The sequence below is a fragment of the Balaenoptera ricei genome, chromosome 6, assembly GCF_028023285.1.
Source record: "Balaenoptera ricei isolate mBalRic1 chromosome 6, mBalRic1.hap2, whole genome shotgun sequence".
Taxonomy (NCBI): Eukaryota; Metazoa; Chordata; class Mammalia; order Artiodactyla; family Balaenopteridae; genus Balaenoptera; species Balaenoptera ricei.
Window position 1 is genome coordinate 7,320,841 of NC_082644.1, and position 23,064 is coordinate 7,343,904.

At 39.5% G+C, this 23,064-nt stretch overlaps 1 protein-coding gene across 1 annotated transcript in view; it reads right to left on the minus strand.

The window, feature by feature from the left end:
* The window catches only part of HPGD (15-hydroxyprostaglandin dehydrogenase), a 33,730-nt gene extending 16,493 nt beyond the window's left edge, over nt 1–17,237 (minus strand). The window contains exons 1-4 of the mRNA XM_059926197.1: nt 16,979–17,237; nt 16,557–16,680; nt 13,313–13,419; nt 5,755–5,851 (exon numbers count right to left, since the gene is read on the minus strand). Of these exons, the coding sequence (XP_059782180.1) occupies nt 5,755–5,851; nt 13,313–13,419; nt 16,557–16,680; nt 16,979–17,071 (421 nt within the window). The 5' untranslated portion in view covers nt 17,072–17,237. The remainder of the gene's footprint in view (nt 1–5,754; nt 5,852–13,312; nt 13,420–16,556; nt 16,681–16,978) is intronic.
* Between the last annotated feature and the right edge of the window lie 5,827 nt (nt 17,238–23,064).

Sequence of the window (23,064 nt, forward strand, 5' to 3'; positions counted from 1 at the left end):
TCTTTCTGTAACTGTGGTTTTTGGTCCACAGGCTGCAGGATTATAGTTTTTCTTGCTTCTGTTGTCTGCCCTCTGGTGGTTGAGGCTATCTAAGAGGCTTGATGGGAGGCTCTGGTGGTGGGTCCGTGTGTGTCTTCTTAATAATTTTAAGCCATAAGACAGCAAAACCGACACCATGAAGACTTTCGCTGGTACTAAGCGAGGGAGGTGGCCCACGTACTCATAGCCGTTGACATCTGACCAGTTAAGATCCAGATAATGCACATTCAGCCGTTGTACGATATACACTAAAATAGAGCAACATAAAGTTGCTTTTATTCCTCCTGCTAATCCTCACCACCTTTCCCATGTTCTGCAGCTTGTTTGAGACGAGTTGTTCCACTATAAATTGGAGATAATTAAACGGACTTCTATTGCAGGGATTTGTAAAAGTTAAATGTGATACCATAGAGCCAACCGTTCATCACAGCGCCTGGAACTTGGCACTTGCTAAATATGTTAGTCCCTCTTCTTTAAAGCAAAGATAGTTGCAGAGGGTTGTACCTCGTGATTCCCTGAAATTTCTGGTCTGCTGTGACATTCCAGTCCGGCTGCTCTTGAGGCCACGTGAGTTCTACAGCCTGGTACCTCTCATTGGGCTTCTGTTTCACCTATGCCACGCTAACAAGTGCTGCCATGTTGACGAGACTCTGGCGTATAGCTCTTGGGGTGGAAACTCTGCCAATTACTTTCATAGCCCCATTTCCCTTCTGTCCATGTTTAACATGTTTGGTTAACTTGAATGTGTTATTTAAAGTGGTAACTTTAGCACTTCTACTGTAACACAAACTAATTACATTGTTGTAGATACAACTTAGAGTTCAAGTGAGTATGTCGCTGGGCTGGTTTTTAAGACATGCTAAACAAATTCTAAGATTTTCAAGTATTTTCTTGAGACTCTAATGTTTTCAATTCAGAGCAGATACGACCTTCGTGGTGTCACTCACAAAATGCTACCGAGTGACTTATTTTTGAGGCATAGCAAACCCCAAGACCTCAGTAGCTGAGCAGGTGGGAGCAGGGTTGGTGGGCAGAATCCTTTTCCTGTGACGACTACTCTTCCCTCCCCACTAAGTATAGAAGAAGCATAATTGACTCCTATGGGATGTCTCATGGGAGCAGAGCTGTTTATCTGCTTTAAACCAGACTTCACTCTTCTCTCTGGTTCAACTTTTTCTTGTTTGATAGTTAAGGATGGATGTGGTAAAATGAGCGCAGGTTCATATATTATGTTTATAGACAAAAACTCGTACAGAAGAATCTGTGTGGTTAACAGAGGTTGGAACAACTTCCAGGGCTTCCAGGGACAAGCACACCCTCCCCTCAATACACCGAGGAATCACTCTCCACTGTAACTACTCCTCTGTTTGTTAAACTTATTAATTGCATCTGATACTCGGTCTGCGTCAGCGGTCATTACTCATTAACTTCTCTACCGAAACCAGTGTGTCAACTTGAGGTTTCATTATGACACTAAATGATTCCACTGGATCTGTGCAAGAGATCATGGGATGGACTCTGGTTGGGTTGAATATTACCCAACATTCCTTCAACAGAGTGAGCAGTAGGGGGAAAAGAGGGAAAGCCTGTGAGGAAGGAATATTTGGAAAACAAAGAGGAAGCAAGCATTAGAACTACTCTTCCCACAAATTTATTTGTCCATTATACCTCATATAAGCTGAGGAGTCAAAAAAAAAAAAAAAGAATTACTTTGACTCCAGTAACCCTTCAAAGACTTTTTTGGTCATCTGACCTCTGCCAACATGCTCCGACTTCAAGGGAACAAAATTGTTGATATTATTTCTGAGGAAAGTGTGAGGATGTGAGACGTCTACATTTATCTTCTGCTACTATTACAAAATCCTGTATTTTTATCAAACTGATCTCATTATGGGAAGAACAGAAACTCTTGGTGAGTGGATAAAATTCAAGACAATACATTTTAATACTCTTTGTGAGATGAGGACACCTCAGTGACAAAGCCCAGGGTCAGAGGAGGGGTAGCAGGGGCTGTCTGGATTGGCCAGAGGCAACAAGGAAATGGTGTAGATGCCACAGGTATGGAGGACGGGCATTATGAAGGTACCCAATCAAGTATAACGGACAGAGACAAACTTGTGAACCATGATCAACAGAGTTACCCTGCCTATTGGGAGGAATATCAGATGGAGAACCAATTTGCTTTTTTTGTTTGTTTGTTTTTAGAATAGCTATTGGAGTATAATTGCTTTACAATGTTGTGTTAGTTTCTGCTGTATAACAAAGTGAATCAGCTACATGTATACATATATCCCCATATCTCCTCCCTCTTGCGTCTCCCTCCCACCCTCCCTATCCCACCCCTCTAGGTGGTCACAGAGCATGAGCTGATCTCCCTGTGCTATGTGGCTGCTTCCCACTAGCTATCTACTTTACATTTGGTAGTGTATATATGTCAGTGCTACTCCACTTTAGACTGTTCTGCTATTCACTAGACTGTAAGAGTGTCAGAAAGGTAATCCAAAGCCAAAGTGGTCTCCTCGTTGAATTTATATCCATTCATTGTTTTATCTGCACGATTAGAGAAGGATCCACACAGGGTTCCCAATACTGGCTCTGAGATAGGTAAGAAGAAAATTCACACCCAGGATGGGTATTGTGACAAAGCAAGCTCTTAGCCAAGAAAGCCAAGTGGACATCTAATTGTAATCCCGAAATTACTCTTCTCTATGGCATGTTTTGACTTGTGATGTTGGTAAGCTCCCCAGATGGTTCCAGGGCTTTACTCTGTGTGTGTCAAATGGGGCAAAAGCTTAAGCTTTCGCTGAAGGTTTAATAAATAGTCCTGAGATTAAAGTAGTGCCCAGGAGGCCTGAAGATACTAGCAAATCGCACTGGCTTAATCAAGTTACAGGAATTCAGTTTCTCTTTCTTTATAATTAGGCTAAGATAGAAAGAGAGACAGACTGACAGACTCATACACAGAAGAGAGAGAAAATCAAGTGGTTAAGAGTAGGGGATCTCGTATCAGGCAGCTAGCATGAGAACTGCAGCTCCCCCGCTTCCTTGCATGTAAGCTTGTGCAAAAACCTAAACTCCCCAGGCTAGGTTCCCTTATCTGCAAGATGAAGATTATAGAATCTACTTCACTGTGCTGTTGAGAGTATTAAATGAGAGAACACATAAGCAGTGTTTAAAAGAGCATCATGCAAATGGTGAGTGCTCAGTGAAAGTTAATTGTTGCTATATGTTTAAATATTTTTATTGGATAAAAGGCAGTACTACCCTGCATTTCTCTATTCATGCTCTTTGGGGCAAGTAAGCCTCTTCCGGTACAGAGGCTCTCCCAGAGAGTCCTATATTGATTCACCCCTGAGGCCTTCTCTCTTTCCTGAGATTGAAATCAGTGCCTCCAGTGATACAAGGTCAAGAGTCTCCTAGTATGGTGTTTGTGGTTCTCCAAGTGTTACCAGCCCCCTTAACTTTAAGAGAGAATTCATGGAATTATGTCTTAATCACCACCCTAGGTTCTTTTGTACATTTATATTTGTATTAAACTATTAAATATTTCTTCTTAATTCTCCAATCATTTATATATTTTTCTTACGATTTCATTTCAAAATAGTGTAGATTTAGCCGTGACAATTTGCCTTTTGGGTTCCAGCCTCTGAGAATCTAAACTTCAGCCCTCTCTGGGGCTGAATATCTCTTTTAAGTATTGCCCATGCTTTCACCTTTTAATGTACTCTTGGACTTGAAATGTTATAATTTATAAGTAGATGACATGTTAGGAAAAATAACCAGATTACCCTGAACAATTTATAGAACTAGGTCTATAATAACTCTAGGGATGGCATTTTTGTCTTGAAGCAACTCAGAAAATGAGATGCGGATTTACTTTTGAGAACTTCTGAAGAGGGAGATGTCTAAGTTTCCACTCGTGCTAAGTTCACAGTGGTTTAAAGACCATCTGACGATGATTCCTGGAGGAATGAGAAAAACGCTGAGCCTCAGACACTAGTGTGGTCACAGGTACCTCCAAACCTGACTCCCCCAGTGCCACTGCAGCTGGGAGGTGGAGGACAGGATGGGGGGGGGGTGGCGAGGAACACCGATTCTGCAATTACCACAGTAACTGAAACCAACCAAATGACTGAAGAAAGTCTCACTGTTTTTTGGGCACGAATAGTTTAGATGTGCTGTCAATATTGGTCAGTGTTCTAAAATTTCATGATTTCACTTTAACTATTCAAGACCCATTAATGATTTTTTTCCTAGAATTTTCGAAGTAAAGTCTTTCTGCTCCAAAAGTTCCTGCCAAAGGTTTATAGCTAATACTGAGTAAGATGACATCAGCTGATCGTAAATGACACTGCCCCGAATAAAACACAGTTTGGATTGCCCTTTGTGGCAAGGATGATCAGCTCTCCTCTGACATCCACCCTTAGACACACAGCTAGACTACATTTCCCAGACTCCCTGTCGTTAGGTGAGCCATGAGGTCAAAGCCTGTAGGAATGTGAGCGGAGCGAGGTTTGCCATTGCAGGGCTGGGGTTTAGAAGAGGAGCCACACCTCCTCAGGGTTCTCTCGCTCTTTCTGTAGGAGAGAAAGGAGTCCCCCAGTGCCAGTGTAACCCTGGAAGCTCCACGCTGAAGAGCTTCTGCCAGCCTGGTTTCCCAAAAGACTGCGTACAGAAGAGGTTCCCTGCGGCAAGGATCTTGCCCTGGGCTGATATATGAGTGAGGAATAAGCTTACGCTATGTTTAAGCCATTACACCTTTGGGTCTATTTATTATTGCAGTTTAGCACTGAAAGGAGGTGGAATATGCCACCCCAAAATATGTCACGTGGGCATAAGGGTGAATTTGAGCTAAAGGCACTTGTAAAACAGCAGGTGCAAGGGAGCACTTTAATCTCCCTTTTCTTCCTGAAAGCGGGACTGTACAGAATCCCATGTAAAAGATGCTGTCCCGGTACCAGGAGAAAAGAAACCTTATCGCTGGAGATTGGAGTCAAGGCCAAGAGACATCTGTACAGACGTTAAAATAACTTTATCTTTCTTTAGTCTCCCCATATATTTTAGTTACTCTCCCACAATTGCATTGCTTTGTTCAACCTAGTTTGTAAACACCGAGGCCTTGCCATTTCTTTGTGTCTTCGTTTTCCTGTGGGGGCTCTCGTGGACGTGCGAAAACCTGTATGCTTTGCTCCTGTTTGATCTATCTTATGTCAATTTCATTCTCAGGCTGGGCCACAGAGGCTGAGAAAGTAGAGATCAAGTCTGGCTTCCCCGACAGTATATCCCAACTAACTATATATGCCATATTTTAAAATTAGACACGCTTACTAAAATCACACAGGAGTAGAGATACCTTAACTTTATTTTAGTCCTTTTTAGTCTATCAGAGGTGCTTTTACATGTTTTACTGCTTAGGAATCTCACAATAACCTTTGACAAATAGCAACTCTGGGAAAATATATATACATTTTTTTTAAATAGTACTGCAGAACGATAACTTTAAAAAGTCACAATTTAAGATAATAGGAATAAACTTAGAGTTTGAACTTCTGATAGTATACAACAGAAAATTCCATAGAACCAGTAAAAAAAAAAAAAAAAGTAAACCAAGTTTCAATTTCAAACCTGAGTTGATAATAAATACACTTTGAAGAGTTACTTTTGTGGTCCCAATTACCAGTAAGAAATCATTAGTAACATGATAATTGTCCTTACCTGCTAAAGAGGACATATTAATAATGATGCCACCTTCACCTCCATTTTGCTTGCTCATGTAGTCCAAACCCAGGTAGGTTCCACTGATGACAGAAACCTAGTCCAAGGGCAGAAATGGGAAAAGCAACAGAGCTATTATACTTCATCATACGGTCACACACCAACATTTTTATTGCTATCCCAGACACCGAAGGAGATTCCTGCACATGTTATCAATGAAAGGTTTTGAAGTGGCTGTGTTTCTTTAAAACGCATTGACTGGATTCTCTTTTATTTGCCTAAACTTGTAGAGCTCATCACATCTCTGCAAAACTTCACTTAGTTGCCTGCTCTGAGATTTTATGATAAAGGTTCTATTCCAAGTGTCTTGTTACTTCCACTAATCCTCAGCATCTTCAAGAATTCTGTATATTCTTTTTCTTTTCTAAATACTGGATACAAAACGCATTCACCCTTCTTAGCACACGGTTCTCTTGTCCAACTGTTCCGCATCCACCTGCTCTGTTTTATTCTCTTGGATCTTGGAATATGTAATAGTGGATGCCCTTGATTTCCTACACAGTTTTCATTTCCTCCTTCTATTTTGCATTTGTATCTACTTCTTCTGCATGTAATACAGAGGAAGGTGATCTCCCCTGTTTTACTGCAAACAGTGATTCATCTATTTCAATCACAGAAATCCCATTCCCCTTGCCCGTGACTGGTTTAGGAGCCAAATGGGACCATTTCTGGCGAGACCTGAGAAGCAGTCAGCTGGAGGTGGGGTCTGGGTTGGGGAGGGTGACGGAAGAGGACTCTGCGGAGAAAATTGTCATTGCTCTTAAGAAAACCAGAAAGAAATGATTGCATTACTCCTTTTTCATTGCTTTGTATGGGGGCGATGGCTGGAATGAAGTTCTATTGATAGCATCTTTAAGAGGAAACCACCATGACGGCTGGCAGATGGGAATGAGATCTGGGAGCTGCGGCGTCAAGCAATCCTGAACTCTGTGTCGTATGAGATCACATAGCTGTTGTACCCAGTTTGAGCAAGGGATTTCTGTTCCTTGGACATACGGTCTTCAGTAATGAAATCACTTCATTTTGTTCATCACTCCTGCAGCTGTCCTTTTGAAAGCTTACTCTGCTTTGCTACTCACATCCATGTATAGGCACCTTTTCGGTTTTATTCTAACATTTAAGAATTAATCACTATCAAAATCAACTTGTGACATGAAACATATTTGGAACCTTACATTCCCTTTTAGATTTAAGAACTCCTCTCCCTTCCAACTCAGACTTTTGAAAGGTGAAAATTTGCTTTCCACATCTTAATTCCTACGTCTCTCATTCTTTACAACACTGCAAAGAAAATGATACAACAGATAATGAGATAACGAGTCTGAACCTGAGGATATATATTGGTGGTTACCTTCTTTTTATTTTAAAAAGTCCTTTTGGAGTTTTTTTGACAAGGATCCAGAGTTGCCTCTCTACCTAACAGTAGTTCTAGCACAAAAAATGTAAGCTGAAGATTCTATTCACTTAAGCCATGCATCAGTTTGATATTAAGTAGGCTTAGGGAGAATGAGTAAAACCTGCACATGATTCCCTTTAAAAAGGAAAAACAAAACATTAATGGTTTATATAAGAAGGAAAAGAATGTAGATGGCTGAAATTACTGAAGTCAGTTAGATTCTGTGTTTCTGCCCAAGTCTCCAGCATGTCTGAACAGAATTTCTGTTTATGTGTATTGGCGCTACGCTTTTATTCTTAGGTATTTACAGCTTTGCTGACACCTGCTTTTGTGTTTTCAACATCTACAAGATGCAGCCAGATAGAAAATTTGGGAATGTTTTTAACTTTTTTTAAAAGCCAGATTTATTTCCTGGTTTTTGATGGAGAAGGCAAAGGATTATCTTGCCGTCCATTATCAGGTTAAGAACTGAGTAACTTCTCAAATGAAAGGCTTCTTAGGATAAACCTGCAAGACAAAGCCTAAGGTTTTAGCTGTACATATAAGAAATTTTCACCTCTTTTCCTTTACTTTGACAACCTCTTCCATATCCCAGATCATATATTAATGGAATTGTTAGAAAAACATAGAATAAAAATGTTTCCTAAATATATCTGTGGCCTTTTGGCAATGTTTATACATTGTATAGATTGGATCATTGTAATATCAAGCATCCAGGGGAAAAAAGAAAACAAAAATTACAGATATGTTCTCGCTACAAATACAAAAAAGCTGGAATCTATAGTATTATTTTAGTCCATTTTGTAAAGGTAGTTAAAATTTTGGTTTTGACTCTTAAAAAAAGAGGAAAATCCAATGTCTACTTTTACTTAGTGAGGAAAAATGAAAATTCAATTATTGACAAAGTGATATAGTTAACACATGCTTACTCAACATTTTTAGTTACGAAGAGACAACTTTTACATGTAATACTGAAATTGTATCGTATTCCAAATGTTAACATACTTTTTTTTTTTTTAACAAGTTAAAGCATTCTATAACTTAAAACCACTCTCATAAATTCCCCTATCCTGGAAATAATTCTCTAGTAATACAGATAAATGATAAATGAACTTGTTTAACTTCTCTTATTAGGCATAATGTCTTCCTATTATACACACATATATGTATATATGCTCCTATAACATTTGTGTGTATGTATGTGTGTGTGTGTGTGTATGTATTTACTACGGAATTTTCCTAATCTGTCATTTCCTTTATTTAATTTCCCTCCAGTCTGCAGTTGCTTTTAGTTTATTTATGGTTCTTGTGCTACACTGTAATTAAAGCAATTTTTTAAAAGATTCTGTCATCTAAATCATGAAACTCTGCCTTTCAGGTTTCTTGTTTTTTCTCCAGCCAGTTCTCAAGGGATACTAGTATAGATGATCATTTTTTTCCTGAAACCTTTTCTCGTCTTTTATTCTCCCATGTTCAATCTTTTAAAATTTCTGCTTATTTAGGGGGTAGATATGATTGTCTTCCCCCTTGCAGAAGCTACTTATAAAATTTAGCAAGCTCTCCCTAACTGTAACATTTCAATGGGATCTTTAGATATGGCAGAGTAGCAATAACAGAAAGTAGTTACTAATTTAAGGTGTAATCAACACCCTTGGGAGCCAAGAAAAAGGAGTACACTTGACAACACTGTTTCTATCCATTTCCTCAACTCTTCATTAGAGGCAGTACAGAGCAGAGGGACCCACCTCGTTAGAAATGAGATAGTGCAAATGAAGAAAATGTAGGTTTTTAGTCTCTGGACGAGAAATGCAATTTATTGAGTGACCGCCATGTAGTAGCACCGTGCTGGATGCTTCATACAAATTATGGTTTATTGACGCTTAACCAACCTTAGAGGTAAGAGGATTACCTTCATCCTTTCACAGACTGGGAAATTCAAGATCAGAGACATGAAATAAAAGTTCCTGAATTTTAAATTCAGGTCTGAAACAAATCTTTTTTAAAATCCCCAACAATAGCCATCTATTTTGTTTAATTTTTATTTGACTATACTAAAGGAGTCAATGTAAGTTAGTCATATGTCCAAATTAGGTTGTAAGTCCCATCTGAGTGGGAATGAATTATTTAGGTTTATTAAAGCTTCAAAAAGTAAAATAAATACATTACCAAATGGCCTTATCAATATTCAGAGTTAAGTCTACCTCTGCCCAATGGCCAGATCAACCTTTGAGAGTTATACAAAGACTCATTCTTTCCTGAACGTCCCCTGTGAGCCTGAGCAGCTATAAATAAGGCAGCTGTGGCTGGTTTCAGAGTGAGGAAGCACAGAGGAGCCTAGTGGAAACAAAAGACTGGGAAGAGGTTTACTGTATCTCTTGTGTGGGAAGAGAGGTGAGAGCTGCTGTCTGAAGAATAAAGAAAGGGCAAATTTGCTAAGGAGTAAAAGTGGAAGGACATATATACTGTTTGTCATACACTGTTTGCAACACTGATGTGTTAGGAAACCATCCAAACATTGTACTGAAACACAAAAATGAGTATCCATGTATGCAAAATATCATAGAATAGCAGTTTATTTTTCTAATACACTTTAATTGAACATCTATGTATGCAAAACAAAAATTTTCTGCCTTCAAAGAACTTACAGTAGACTAGCATAAGTTATACATGTATAGAAATAATTCTAATAAAATTTAAAAACTGACATGCCTTATAAGGATGGTATAAACTATTGTATAAAATTTCAGAAGAGGGAAAGATACATGGTGAGGTCCTTTAAGCCGTTACTCTCTGACATAGACAAGAACATGGAAAAATATGCAAAAGACCACACAGGGAATTGTACAAGGAGGTAAATTACATCCAGAGCAGAGTTGAAAAAAATTATTATACAAACCACACACAAATATTTGCATTATACTAACAGAGATAATCAAGTTCTAAGGATAATGATTGGTCAGACCCTAATCTACTTTTGCAATGGGTGTTGTAAGTAGGAGGGGAAGTAACTTGTTTTTAAGTTATATATGGGTAACAAAGGTTATACCTTGTTCTTTTTATGTAATATTAAATAAATGTCATCAGTCCCTGGAGTTAAGCTAAGGAGTGGCCTTTGTCAGCAGAGTTCAAAGAAAAATAAAGGCCAGCTCCAGGAGAGTGAGTTGTAACCAAACAGGGCAAATAAAATTCCCGTCTTGCAGAATTTTCTATTTGCAGATAATGCAGGAACTTTCCAGATTGGAGCAGGTGTTTATTCACCTGTATATTTATTATATTAAAGCAAACATGCCCTCTCTGCTGGATGAAGATAGATAATTCGAATCCTATTACCTCTGAGACAATCTCTTCACTATTTTCATGTTTCTTTATGTTAACTCTAATCATTGCACACGTTTTCTGACAGCTGATTTCTCAGAAGAAAGGCACAGTAGGTGCCCATTATGAATGCACTGAATATAGGAACTTTATACCCTAGGGACCTCTATCTATAAAATATCTGTAGTTTTACTGATGAAACTAAAAATAGTAGTGATGTTCTAAGGAGAGAGCTGCTGTGTGATTTGTGCTTTTTCATTAGCATAGCTTGATTCAAAAAAAAGTCTTGTCACTTTATGTGGTTTTGGAGAGGGGCATAAGTTTATAAAAACATGTTTTTAAAAATTCCTGCAGTTTCCAATTGGTTGCATATTCCAAAAAAAAAATTATTTTAAATCTGGCAACCAAAGGATGTAATGAAGTATGGTTCATAATAAGTCAGGGATAACCACCAAAGTCTGCATATAAAATGTACGGTTTTCTTACCAGCTGAAGAAAATTAAAGTGATCCAATGGAATTTAAGACAAGAATGGAAAAAGAACATAAACAGAAAGAAAATTTAGTGAACATAAAGTATGAACTAAAGTGGAAGGAATAAGTCCTAACAGAAGAGTAAAAATAAATATGAGTGGCTTAAATTCACTAATATAAAAAGCATTTGTTTCGAGATGTGATTTGAAAAATAAGATCTCACATTATACTGTTAGCAAGAGACAAAATTCACATAAAAGGTTACTTTCATTTTCAAAATAAAGAAATAGAAAAAGATATGCCTAGGTAAATGTGAATCAAAAGAAAACATAGGGTACCAATATTATTTCTGGAAATATAAAACAAATCAAAAATGACAGGTTGCAAATGGGGCTACAACTTTAAAAAATCAAAGATCAGTAAATTATAATCACCAGCCATTATGTAGAATTCACACTGACAGAATGACTGAAAGAGGAAGGCAAGTTGACATTTGTCATTTGAGATATGACTACATGCTATTCAGAAATGGACAGATCAAGGAGATAGAAGTAAGCAAAGGAATAGCTGACAGCCAAACCAAATAGAAATATTTTAAGAAAAGAAAATTATAAGCTCTTATCATTTATAACAGAGAGACACAAATATAAAATTAAATTAGGTATTAACTAAGCAAATTCAATAGTATCTTAGACATGGATATACCATGATAAAGTAAGATTTAGCCAAGAGATGTAAGTATGGTTCACAGTATGAAAATGTTTCATTTTATTTCACTGCATTATTAGCCTAAAGTAGAAGAAAATCATAGAATTATCTCAACTCAGGAACAGCAGTTGTCATGTCTCTAAACACACACACACACACACACACACACACACCAGAAAGATTTTGAGGGACACTTGACAAATAGGTTTTAAAGTTATTTTTAACTATAATGATATCCAGGAGCACTTGAGACAAATTTTAGAAAGAACTGGAAGGAGAGTGTTTGTACTTTAAAATAGTACCTTTTGTTCTGGGTCAAAGGATTTTAGGCATCTGTCAAGCTTGTACCTTATCAAAGTGGTACTCACAGATTCAGCTTTCTTGTGAGTTAGGGTAATTCTCATTACTCCTATCAAGTTATTACAGTTATGTCATTACTCATGAGAATGTCAATTCAAGTCAAACATTTATTGAATAAGCACTATCTTCAAGATACTGTGTTGATTACTGAGAGAAGAACAAAGAAAAACGTCACATGGTTCCTGTTTTTAAGGAGTTGGATGTGGTGAAGTAGGGACCACTCCCTGTGCATTTATACACACACAGCTGCCCCTCTGTACTTTACATGTGCCTCCTTTGCAAGACTAGTAAGAAAGACCTTACCAAAAACAGGGTGACCCCATGCCCCGCCCAGCTCTGACATTTGGCTTTAGCTAAAGTTTGTTACTAAACCCCAATATCTTATGTCAAGTCTGTTTATAAAATAAGATAATCAGCAAGCTTATGATACAATGAATAAAACAAATTTTATTTCCTTATTCTACATGTTTACAATTCAAGGAAGAGCTAAATAATCACAAACATTGTGGGAATTACACACATGCATGCCCATACACACGCATGCACACACACACCAGCCTTCAGGATAAAAATCTTAATAATTACAGAGTCCAACGGTCACTTTAGCCTTGTTTTCTGTTACAGTCCTGGAATTAAGATTTATTTTTTAAGTACATAAGTTAATCCAGGGGTTGGAAATTTTTTTTTCTATAAAGAGTCAGATGGTAAACATTTCAGGCATTGCACATCATAGGGCCTCTGTCACAATTATTCGATTCTACCATGGTAGCATGAAAGTAGCCAGAGACAACATGTAAATAAACGACTTTGGCTGTGTTCCAATGAAACTTTATAGACACTGAAATTTGAATTTTGTATATTCATGTATTTCTTTTTTTTCTTCTTTTTCTTATTTTTTCAACTGTTAAAACATGTAAAGCCCATTTTTAGCTTGCAGATCACAAAAACAGGTGGCAGGCTCATTTGGCCTGAGGGCCATAGTTTGCCAACTCCTAAGTTATACAGTAAACGATGTTTTTTTTTTCTCATATTTCCTTTTAATACTTTAAGACAGATTTATTTTCATAATTGAAAACCTCAAATGTTTTCCTATTTGTAAAAGGAAATGCTTTTTTCCCCAGCTTTTTATAACTTCCCTTTTTCTATATTGTAGGTCATTGTATTGTTTCCATGAAAAAAACCCTTTTTTCCTTTTAAAACATTTTATTAAGTAATTGTAGACCATGAACATGGCTAAGACAGCTTACCAAATTAATTTGCAGAGTTTTTTCCCAGTTTTTCTCATTATTCACTCCAGCATTATTCACCAAAATGTCCAGTTTTCCAAAGTGGTCTACAACTTTCCTAAAAGTATCTAATTTAAAAAAAAAGAAAAAAGACATCATAGATAACGTTCTTATTTTGCACAGACACATTTATCACAGTCTATGCCCTGAAATGAGGTTTTAATTCATCCACCCTTCTCGTGAAAGTTCTACTCTTAGACTGTGACTTCCTGCCTTGCTTCTCAAGTGTGGTTTGTGAGCCAGCAGCAGCAATCAGTATTACCTGGGAACCTGCTAGAAATGCAGAATCTGTGGCCACCACAGACCTATGGAATCATGGAATCAGAATCTTAACCTTAATAAGATCCGCAGATGATTTGTATGCACATTAAAGTTCTGTAAGCAGTGACTCAGTGGTGTAAATTCTAGAGAACTGAGCATCCTATGCTAAGAGCTCTTAGAAGTCAGTCTGAGCAACCAGCATCTCTGTCCCTAAGAAGTTACTGAAGCTCTGTGGCTCAGACTATGACAAGCATCCCTTTCAAAATAAGCCATATTTTCTTCATAAAGTGTCATATTAAACAGTTCTGTATCCAGATCCATTATGATCATTTCAGTGCATCTGGATATCCTAGTAAGTCTATTTTTCATTCAGTTGATTTTATTTAATTATTGTAACTTCGATGTTTGCCTTTTCTTCTTCTATTTTGACAGCTTTGTATTGCAAGTTTGTATAACAACTATGTTCAACTAAGGTCAAGTCTGCATAGATTCTGAGGTTTGAAGGTCCCTCATTGCGTTGTCCAACCACACTTCCAGTCCTTGCAAACCCTCCGTGACTGGTTAAAATTAGGCTTTACCCCTTGGTATTGAGAAACATTATTTCTCAAAGTAGCCTTTTACATAGTTTTATTGTTTCCCTGGGCCTTTTACCACTGGTTCTAGTTCTGTTACTTGAAACTATAGATAACAATTGTGGTTATTCTTCCAAATGATAGAAATGTGTTCTCGGGTCTTGGGTCCAACATATGAGTTCCTTGAAAAAAATAGATCCGCACAAACTTTATATTGATTGAAATAAAATTAAAGAATTATTAACAACCACCAGATACATTGAAGACGGCATGGACTAATTTGCCAAATGGATAAATTACTATGCAAGTTAACTGCCAAAAATATTGCCAAGACTTTCTAATATGTACCCTTTACAGTACCTTTTACTGTACTGGAATGGAAAACAACAAAATATATAAAAACTATTCACTTTTTCAAAGAATCTTTAAAATGCTTCTTAAGATCTCAAATTGATTCCAGAAAAGGTCCTCCAGTAGAAAAGATCTAAGGAATACTATTATTGTTAATTTTTGCATTTCATCTTAAATATATTCTACTCTTCAGAACTCCACATCCACCTTACAGGAAATTAGGTTGTCAAATATGGACGTCTAATTGCTTCTTTACTTTTCTTTCCTCTTTCGGTGTCCACTGTATTCCTTATACTCTGCCCTTACCGATGTATAACACACCAAATTATACATTGGTGTATTCCTCTCTATAACACACCACTGAATTTTGGGCTCAAGCAACTTACAATCTATTGATAACTCTTGCTGACATTTATATGCTGTGGTACTCTTTGTAATTTGCCTAAACTCTTCAGGTTGCATTTTTCATCTGTAAGTCATCTCCAAGAACTTTTTCACCTCTGTATTTTTATGATTTCAGTGAAGTCTCTTTGGCCACATGTCTAAGCAGTTTTAAAAGTTGTAGGCAGCATTAAATCCTGACACTGGAAGAGCCAGTGCCATGTTTTCCTAAAATGCAAGTAAACGCTGATGTCCAGACGACATGTGGATTTCTCACGACCAACATGCCTTCTGCTGGTCACTCATTATGTGTCTGGTTTCCTCCTTCACAATCACTTATCCTTAAGGAATGTGTTTACAGTCAAGGTACTAATTTTAAATACTGGGAAGCAAAACAATTAAGGTTAAATGTCACATGTGAAACTACATAAATTCAGACAGAAATAGCTTTCAGATGATCTATAGGGAATCTGTTCCCTGTTCCATCAGCACGGCTGTTGGGATTTGACATGACTTTATCCCTGATGAAAACTATCCCGTGCAATCAGCAAAACTTTATCGTCCAGCAACTAGCACTATGTTTACAGGTCTCTTCTTCTCATGCTTGTAATCCACGTTATAGGTCTTCGTAACATTTTCAGATTTTAATTATATAATTTCCTTTAAAACAATTTCCCTGTTGGTTTCCTTCTAACATATAGCTCCATTTTCACTCTCTCACGGAACAGCCCAACATTTTCGAAAAAACACACATCCACGTTAAGAACAGAAGTACCAGAGTGACTTTTATGAAGATATTTTTGGTCCCTTGACTAAAGAGGTGTCTAATAATTTACTTAAGTCTTTCAAAAAAACTTTGTGAAATACAAATATTTTATTTTCCCATTTTTCCCCAGAAAAATATGTATGTTTTTCATACAGATCTATTGGGTTTCTATATGACCAAATCTGTTCATTGTCTACACCAATACGGTCCCTGATATTTCACAACTAGATTGGTCTATTTTAAGTGAGTAGACGGAAACAGGAAAGCATTGAGGAAAGTCTGGTAGAAACTTTTCTTCTCCAATTCTAAGACTACAGTACAGCTATTATTGTTTTTAAAGTATCATTTCATAGGGGAAACACCAGAGAGAGCATGTGGTTAAAAGCATCCAGCACTTCTGTGATGACAACCCTTGACCTTTCCATTCTAGTGTGTTCCAAAGAGAAACACTGCCACATTTGATTGTCATTGGACTCTGTGTCTTCCAGCTTTCTGGGAGAAGTTGTTTGCCATACTCGCCTAGCCTACTTTGTCTTTCCCAGTTCCATCTGCAAGTTCAATCATTTAATAATTACTGTAGCAGCACCGTCTTGGAATACACCAAGGAATCTTGATTACATTATGTGCGGCCAAATGACTAAAATAAAAGGATTTCTCAAGCACGCTTGGCTTGTCTTCCCCCTTAGCTTTTAGGGCTACTGGGACGTCAGAGGAAACGTAACAGTCCCAGCTATCTCTTGCAGCTCAGAGGTAGCTGCTCTCCAGGAGATAGCCGGCCGCCCGCCCCAGGCTGGATCTCTGGCCGGGGGTTGCCTTCAGGTTACTGCTTGCTCAAGGCACGCTCCGCGTGGACGGATGGATTCCCCGCCCTTACCTCTTAGTTGTTCCTGATCGGCCACATCGCACTGGATGAAGAGAGTCTTCTGAGGTTCAAACTGCTCATCCAGGGCAGCTTTACACTTTAAACCTGCTTCACGATTCCAATCGACCAGCGCTACCTACAGACAAGAGGGGAGGAATCGAGAGGATCCTGCGCGGCTCTTGAAATAGACCAACAATAAAGAGACCACAGGACGCTCCTCTTTTGGACCGGAGATGGGGCAGTTTACAGTTCGGGTTCTCTCCCGGCGCGTTCGAGGTCCGCTCGAGCGCGCCAGCCTGGGCAGCTCTGGAGACTGCACGGCGGGCACCGGGGGCTCAGCCTCGGTCGCTGCCCCCGTCCCCCGGGGCCCCGGCTTGGGGGGCGGGTCTCGGGTGGGCCGGCGAGGTTCGCGCCGTGCGCCCCGCCTCGCTTACCTTGGCGCCCTTGAGCAGCAGCGCCTCGGCGGAGGCTCGGCCGATGCCCTGGGCCGCGCCGGTCACCAGCGCCACTTTGCCGTTCACGTGCATGTCGCCGCCTGCGCGCGGTGGGCGAGCTCGGCGTCTCCGCGCGGCCGCGGCTTTTAAGGACCCTGCGCGCGCGCGTGCTGCCCGGCCGCGCTCTCCTGCCAGTGGGCGGGGATGAAGCTGTCAAGCGGCGCCGGGCACCCACGACTGTGTCACCTGGCCCTGAGCGCTCCGGCTCCGCGATCTTTGCCTTCCTGACTCGCAGCCAAGCCCAGATCACAGCCTCCCCTCTGCCTGCGGCCGCCTGACTGGCGGTGGGAGGCAGCAAGCAGAAAGGGAACTCCCCAACAAGTGTTCCCTTCAGTGCGCTGAAGACCACCCCGCAGAAGAAGGGTGGCGGAGAGGCTTGAGAGCCTGGGTTCCTCCTCTGCGCCCAGGTCCTCTCCTCTCCTCCCCCACCCCCCATCCCAAAGAAAATTAAAACGGGAAACAAACAAACAAACAAACCCAGCAAACAGTAATGCACAATTTTAGGGATGTTGCTTTTTTGTCTAAGTTTTTGTCTGAACTCCCATCTCCTGGACGTGGGGGTGGGGATGGAGGGAGCAGAGGTCACGAACACCGTTGTGGGTTTTTTGTTTTTCTTAATTGTGTTTTGGACAAACCTGTATAGATATTGGAGAGGAAAGGTGCACTGAGCTCGGAACAGAAACCCCTGGATCCTATCATTTCAAGGCTGGAACTCTTGAATCTTGGAAATGGGAGTCTTATTGGCACTTATGTTTCAGATCAGTATCAATCCTGCGTCATGCTGAGAGTACCCAGCAGGAACTGTCATCACCGACTGCACAGGACCCCAGGCTCGCTGTCAGCCTGCTGAAGCGCTGGTTCCATGGTATCCTTGCTGGTTGAGTCATACCACCACCGGAGGCTCTGAGTCAAGTGTGGGACAGAGGTTCCCGGTCCTCCAGGAACTTGGGCTTGAGCTGTGAACTGAGATGCCTTCAGCCGGGAATATTCAGCTGACCTAGTCGGTCTGTCTGTCTGCCCTTCTCTCTCTCTCTCACCTGCAGGCTTCAATTCTAATTCTGTAAGCTTAATACCTGCTTGGCATTTATTTTCATGATCAAAGAAATTTAAGCACCTGGGGAGGTGGGGGTCAGGCAGAAAGCTTACACAGCAGAATGAATCCTTTGTGTACTTCTTCGTCACCGGCAGATGAGGTGACTGGCAGGGCAGGCATGTTTGGGGAAGTTGTGTGAAACGTATGTTGTCAGTAAATCACTGAAACAGAAGTCTTCACGTTGAAAGAGAACAGCAGAGGATTTAAACAAACATAGGAAACAAAAGAAAACCCAACACCTCTAGGGGCACACACAGAACATAGAAGGAGAAAAGGAACTGTTTTTCTTTATCAAGAAAGAACACCTTAAGAGCCAGAGAAGGAGCCTCTGCAGTGACCCAGGGACATGTTGGGAAAGCAAAGTGTTGCAGCACATATGGGGAAAAGAGTTTCAAGAATAAAGCAGTTGTTACTAACACAAAGTACTCTGATAAGCGCAGGGAAGGAAGGATGAAGAAATACTTTGAATTTTTCTAGACAGTAATCAACGTCAGTAAATTTAGATGGCACAGAAGCCAAATGGCTGAAATTTAAGGAAAAAAATGTCTGATGAGAGGATGAATATTGCAGAGGCTCCAGACCAACATGATATGGAAAGCAACAGATTGGACAGTAGTTGGAAAGATTAGTAAGCCAATAAGTTATTCTTTTAAGAAAGGAAGGGGACGGATTCAGGTTAAAAGGCTGCCAGTCACTGAGAGAAAAACCGGAAACAGGAAGCAGTAAGGGGGTGGGTGGGTGAGCTGGAAGAGCAAAGGCTGCGGATTCACACAAAGCGGGTTTGGATCTTGTCTCTCTGCTCCTGCCCAGCTGTGTGATCTTGGGCAAGTCGCTTCAACTCTGTGCCTCAGATTTCGTGCAACAATGAAATTACGTCTGGCACAAAATAATAACAATATTAGTTCACCTAATTACTGCTGGGTCATTAACAAATAATACACATGAGATGGAGAAAAATGTGAGAAACAGGTTTATTAACACAAACGAAGGACTGGGATCTACCCCCAACCCCTTTCCTTCCCGTTGGTTTCCATGGCCACTGCCTTTGTCCAGACCCTTATACTTTTTCCTGTGACAGCAGCAGCAGTTAGACTCCTGAATGATTTCCTTGCCCCCAAATTTCTTAGATCCAATTCGGTTTCCACACTCCTCCCAATAAAAGTTCTAAAACACAGATCTGATCATGTTTAGACATTCTGATGTTTAAAACCCTTAAACTCTCTCAACCCCAGGGCATGGCATAGGGGGCATTCCACTTCCCATATCTTTCTTGTAACCCCTCTTTACAGCCTGGGAAGCCACATCAGTTAAAACCTACCCCACAGTCCAGGCTCAGGCCTTTGCCATACAATATCTGCTCACCTGAGTATGGTCCCCTCCTGCTTTCTTCACCTGTCTTCCCACTGAGCTGGAGAACTTTGCAGTGGAAACACTTCTCCCTCACATTATTGTAATTACCTTCCTGTCTCTGAGGGTCTTCAAGCTGTGTCCTGAGCATCCAGGGCAGGGTCTGTGCTTAATACATGTTGAATAAGGAAAAGAACAGATAAATATAAGATATGTGTTTGAGAGAAGATGGAAAATGGTGAAAATTCCCATATACTGTGACTACCTTTTTTATATAACTTAAAAGTAAGACGAAAAAATACGTGGGTGTGGCGGTTTGGAAGAAGAATGTTTTGATATTTTATATTAAATGTACATTTTGATTTTAAAATATCTAAAGGACATTAGGTATAGTATATTTGAAAACCAAAAAAAGCACTCTTTACCCAGTAAACAAATTCCCCATTCCTCTGGTTTTTTGATAAACATTTCTCATCTTTCGTGCTCATAACATTATTTAATTTCATTTACATTAACTCTGTAATTCTATCGTCAATGTAATTTGTGTAATTAAAAACATAATTCTTAGCTAAAACTAGGTTAAATCTGAAACAAACCATCATTCATATAATTTTGTGAAAGCATTCCTATTTATAGGTTATGTTTTATTTAGTTTGTTGTACAAAGTTCTCTTAAAATAAAAACAAAAATTAATTAACAGTTGAATTAAAAGGGATTATTTTTATTATTTTTATCCCACCCCTAGAGGGGTGGGATAGGGAGGGTGAGAGGGAGATGCAAGAGGGAAGAGATATGGGGATATATGTTTATGTATAGCTGATTCACTTTGTTATACAGCAGAAACTAACACACCATTGTAAAGCAATTATACTCCAATAAAGATGTTAAAAAAAAAAAGGAATTATTTTTCCTTTGATGCAATTGCAGGTGTTTGATATTTACTCAGGGGCAGTCATCCCATAAAGGCTAAAAGCACAGCCTCTGGAATCCAGCTTTACCGCCTACTGGCTGTGTGACCTTGGGCAAGTGACATAACTTCTCTGAATCTCAGCTTCCTCATCAGGAAAATGAGGATGATGATAGTACCTATTTCATAAAGTTGTTGCGAAGACTATACCGAGTTAAATAAGTACTACCTATGTAATTGAATTTGTTATTCACTACCAAACTGTGAGGTGGTTATTATTGTGGTCATTTTACAGATGAGGAAAACAGGTTTGGGGAGGTTAGGGAATTTGGCCAAGGTCACTTATCTAGAAAATAGAAGGAGCTGGCTTTGACTCCAAGTGTGGCTGACTCCTGAGTGGTACTCCTTCTTCTTCTCTTTCTTAAATTAAACTTTTTATTTTTTGAGATAATTGTAGCTGAGCAGTACTTTGCGCCACGATTGAACAGTGATGTCTTTAAGAAACACAAGTTAAAAACAGACTTAAATTCAAATCAGAATTCCTTGATCACATTATATTTTCACACACACACTAGGGCTTGTAGCTCAGCCCTGACTTGTTAAGACAGGCCAGTCTCTGCTTGATTTTCCTTTGTCCTGTGCCCAGGGGCAAGCACAGACATCCCAAAATGTACCTAGGCACAGGCCTCAGCTTGTGAGGGCCCCAGTCTGTCAGGTGACTGATCTACCTGTGACAGATCAGTCACCTGATAGATAAAAGCTTGTGTAATTTTTAAATGATCACATATAAAGCAACACAGAAATAGGCTTTTTCCTTACTGAGACCAAAAAGCCCTGCTGAAATAAGGCAGTTTCTGCTAACACCAGGGTCAAGGATTCTTGTCTTGGCTTTGCCTCTGCAAGCTACAGCAGAGGAGCTGACCACTTTTGGATATCTACTATGTTCTCCTTCTTCTGCATGTTATCTCATTGAATCCTTTTTCCAATCCTGCAAAGTAAATATTACTCCCCTCGTTTTACAGATGAAGAAACTGAGGCTCGTGGAAGACAAGTAATCTCTCCCAAGGTCAGACTTTGAGATGTAGCAACACACCTGGGTTCAAACCCAAGCCTCTGCTCCTTCCAGCAAACTCAGCTCTTTGACAGATGTGCGTTCAAATGCCGTCGCCACCTTTGTGCTGACGGTATGATCTTGGGCTGGTTACTCAATGTCTATGGCCCAGAGTGCCTTGGACTGTTAGGTGCAGAGTAAACTGACGTTCTGCGAAGCACCCATTACAGGACCTGCCACGTATACTTTGACGAATGAATCCTTGTTATTAGGTTCTTCCTTAATGTTCATATTTATTTCTGGATTTAGAGATAAAAGACAGGTAAAAATGGAAAAACAATGCCGATGAGGGTAAACTTTCAGCCCCAGAATACAGGTGAGATATTTCTAACCTTTCATAGCGTACTAGTCTGCTCCAGCTGCCATAACAAAATAGCATAGGCTCTGTGGCTTAAACATCAGATATTTATTTCACTCAGTTCTGGAAGCTGGAGGTCTAAGATCAAGGTGTTGGCGGGTTTGGTTTGTTCTGAGGCCTCTCTCCTTGGCTTGCCAAATGTGGGCAATAAATTTAAATAGGTGGTTGTATTTGAGTTTGTATATCTTTATTGCTAGTGTAGTTGGATATTTTTCCTATGTTTACTGGTCACTTTTTTTTTTATTCTGTGAATTGTCAGCTCCTTCACCTTATCCATTTCTGGTCATAGTTGAAATATTTTTATTTTGTGTGATAGTTACGAAGATTATAAAATTATATTTTAGAAATGCACTCTGAAGAGGTTATGCATTAAGTGACAGGGTGTTTGGAATTGTAAGTAAAATAACCCCATAACGTGGTGGACACCAGTGAAGCAAGAATGGCCGTGAGATACAATGAGGACTAGGGCTTCATAGCACATTCCTGGCTATTTGTATGGACGTGTGAATATCCACTCCATGTGAATATCCTCCAAAAGGTAGGATATGTCCTTGTACCAATAATTTTATGAGTCACAAAGGATGGATTAAAAAGGCCAAAGGACACCTTTGGTGTCAAAGGTTTAAGCATGTATCAAAACGTCAAATTGTACGTTTAAAATTTGCAGCTTTATTTGTAATAGCCCCAAAATGGAAACAGCCCCAATGTCCATTAATAGCTGAATAGATAAACAAGTACTGGTGTATCATACAGTGGGATACTACTCAGCAATAAAGATAATGAACTATTCACAAAAATAGTGTTTATGAATCTTAAAATAATTTTGAAGCATGAAGGGAACCAGGGTTTTTTTAAAAAGCAAACATGTTATGATTCCAGTCATGTGAAATTCTAGAAAATACAAACTAATTTACTGTCAAAGAAAGTAAATCAGTGGTTTCCCGGAGGGTCATTGAGGGCAGGGAGAGATTACTAAAGGGCACAGGGTGAATATAGGGGTGATGGAAGTGCTCATTAGAATGGTTACAGCGGTTTCATGGGTTTATATGTACATCATACAAATCCAATTGTACACTTTAATTACGTGCAGTCTGTAGCATGTCAGATGTCAGTAGAACTTTTAAAAAAATGGTTCAGTAAAAGTTTGGATCTACTTCTTTTTTTTTTTTTTCCAGAAACCGGAAGATTTCTCAAGCTTATATTGACTTGA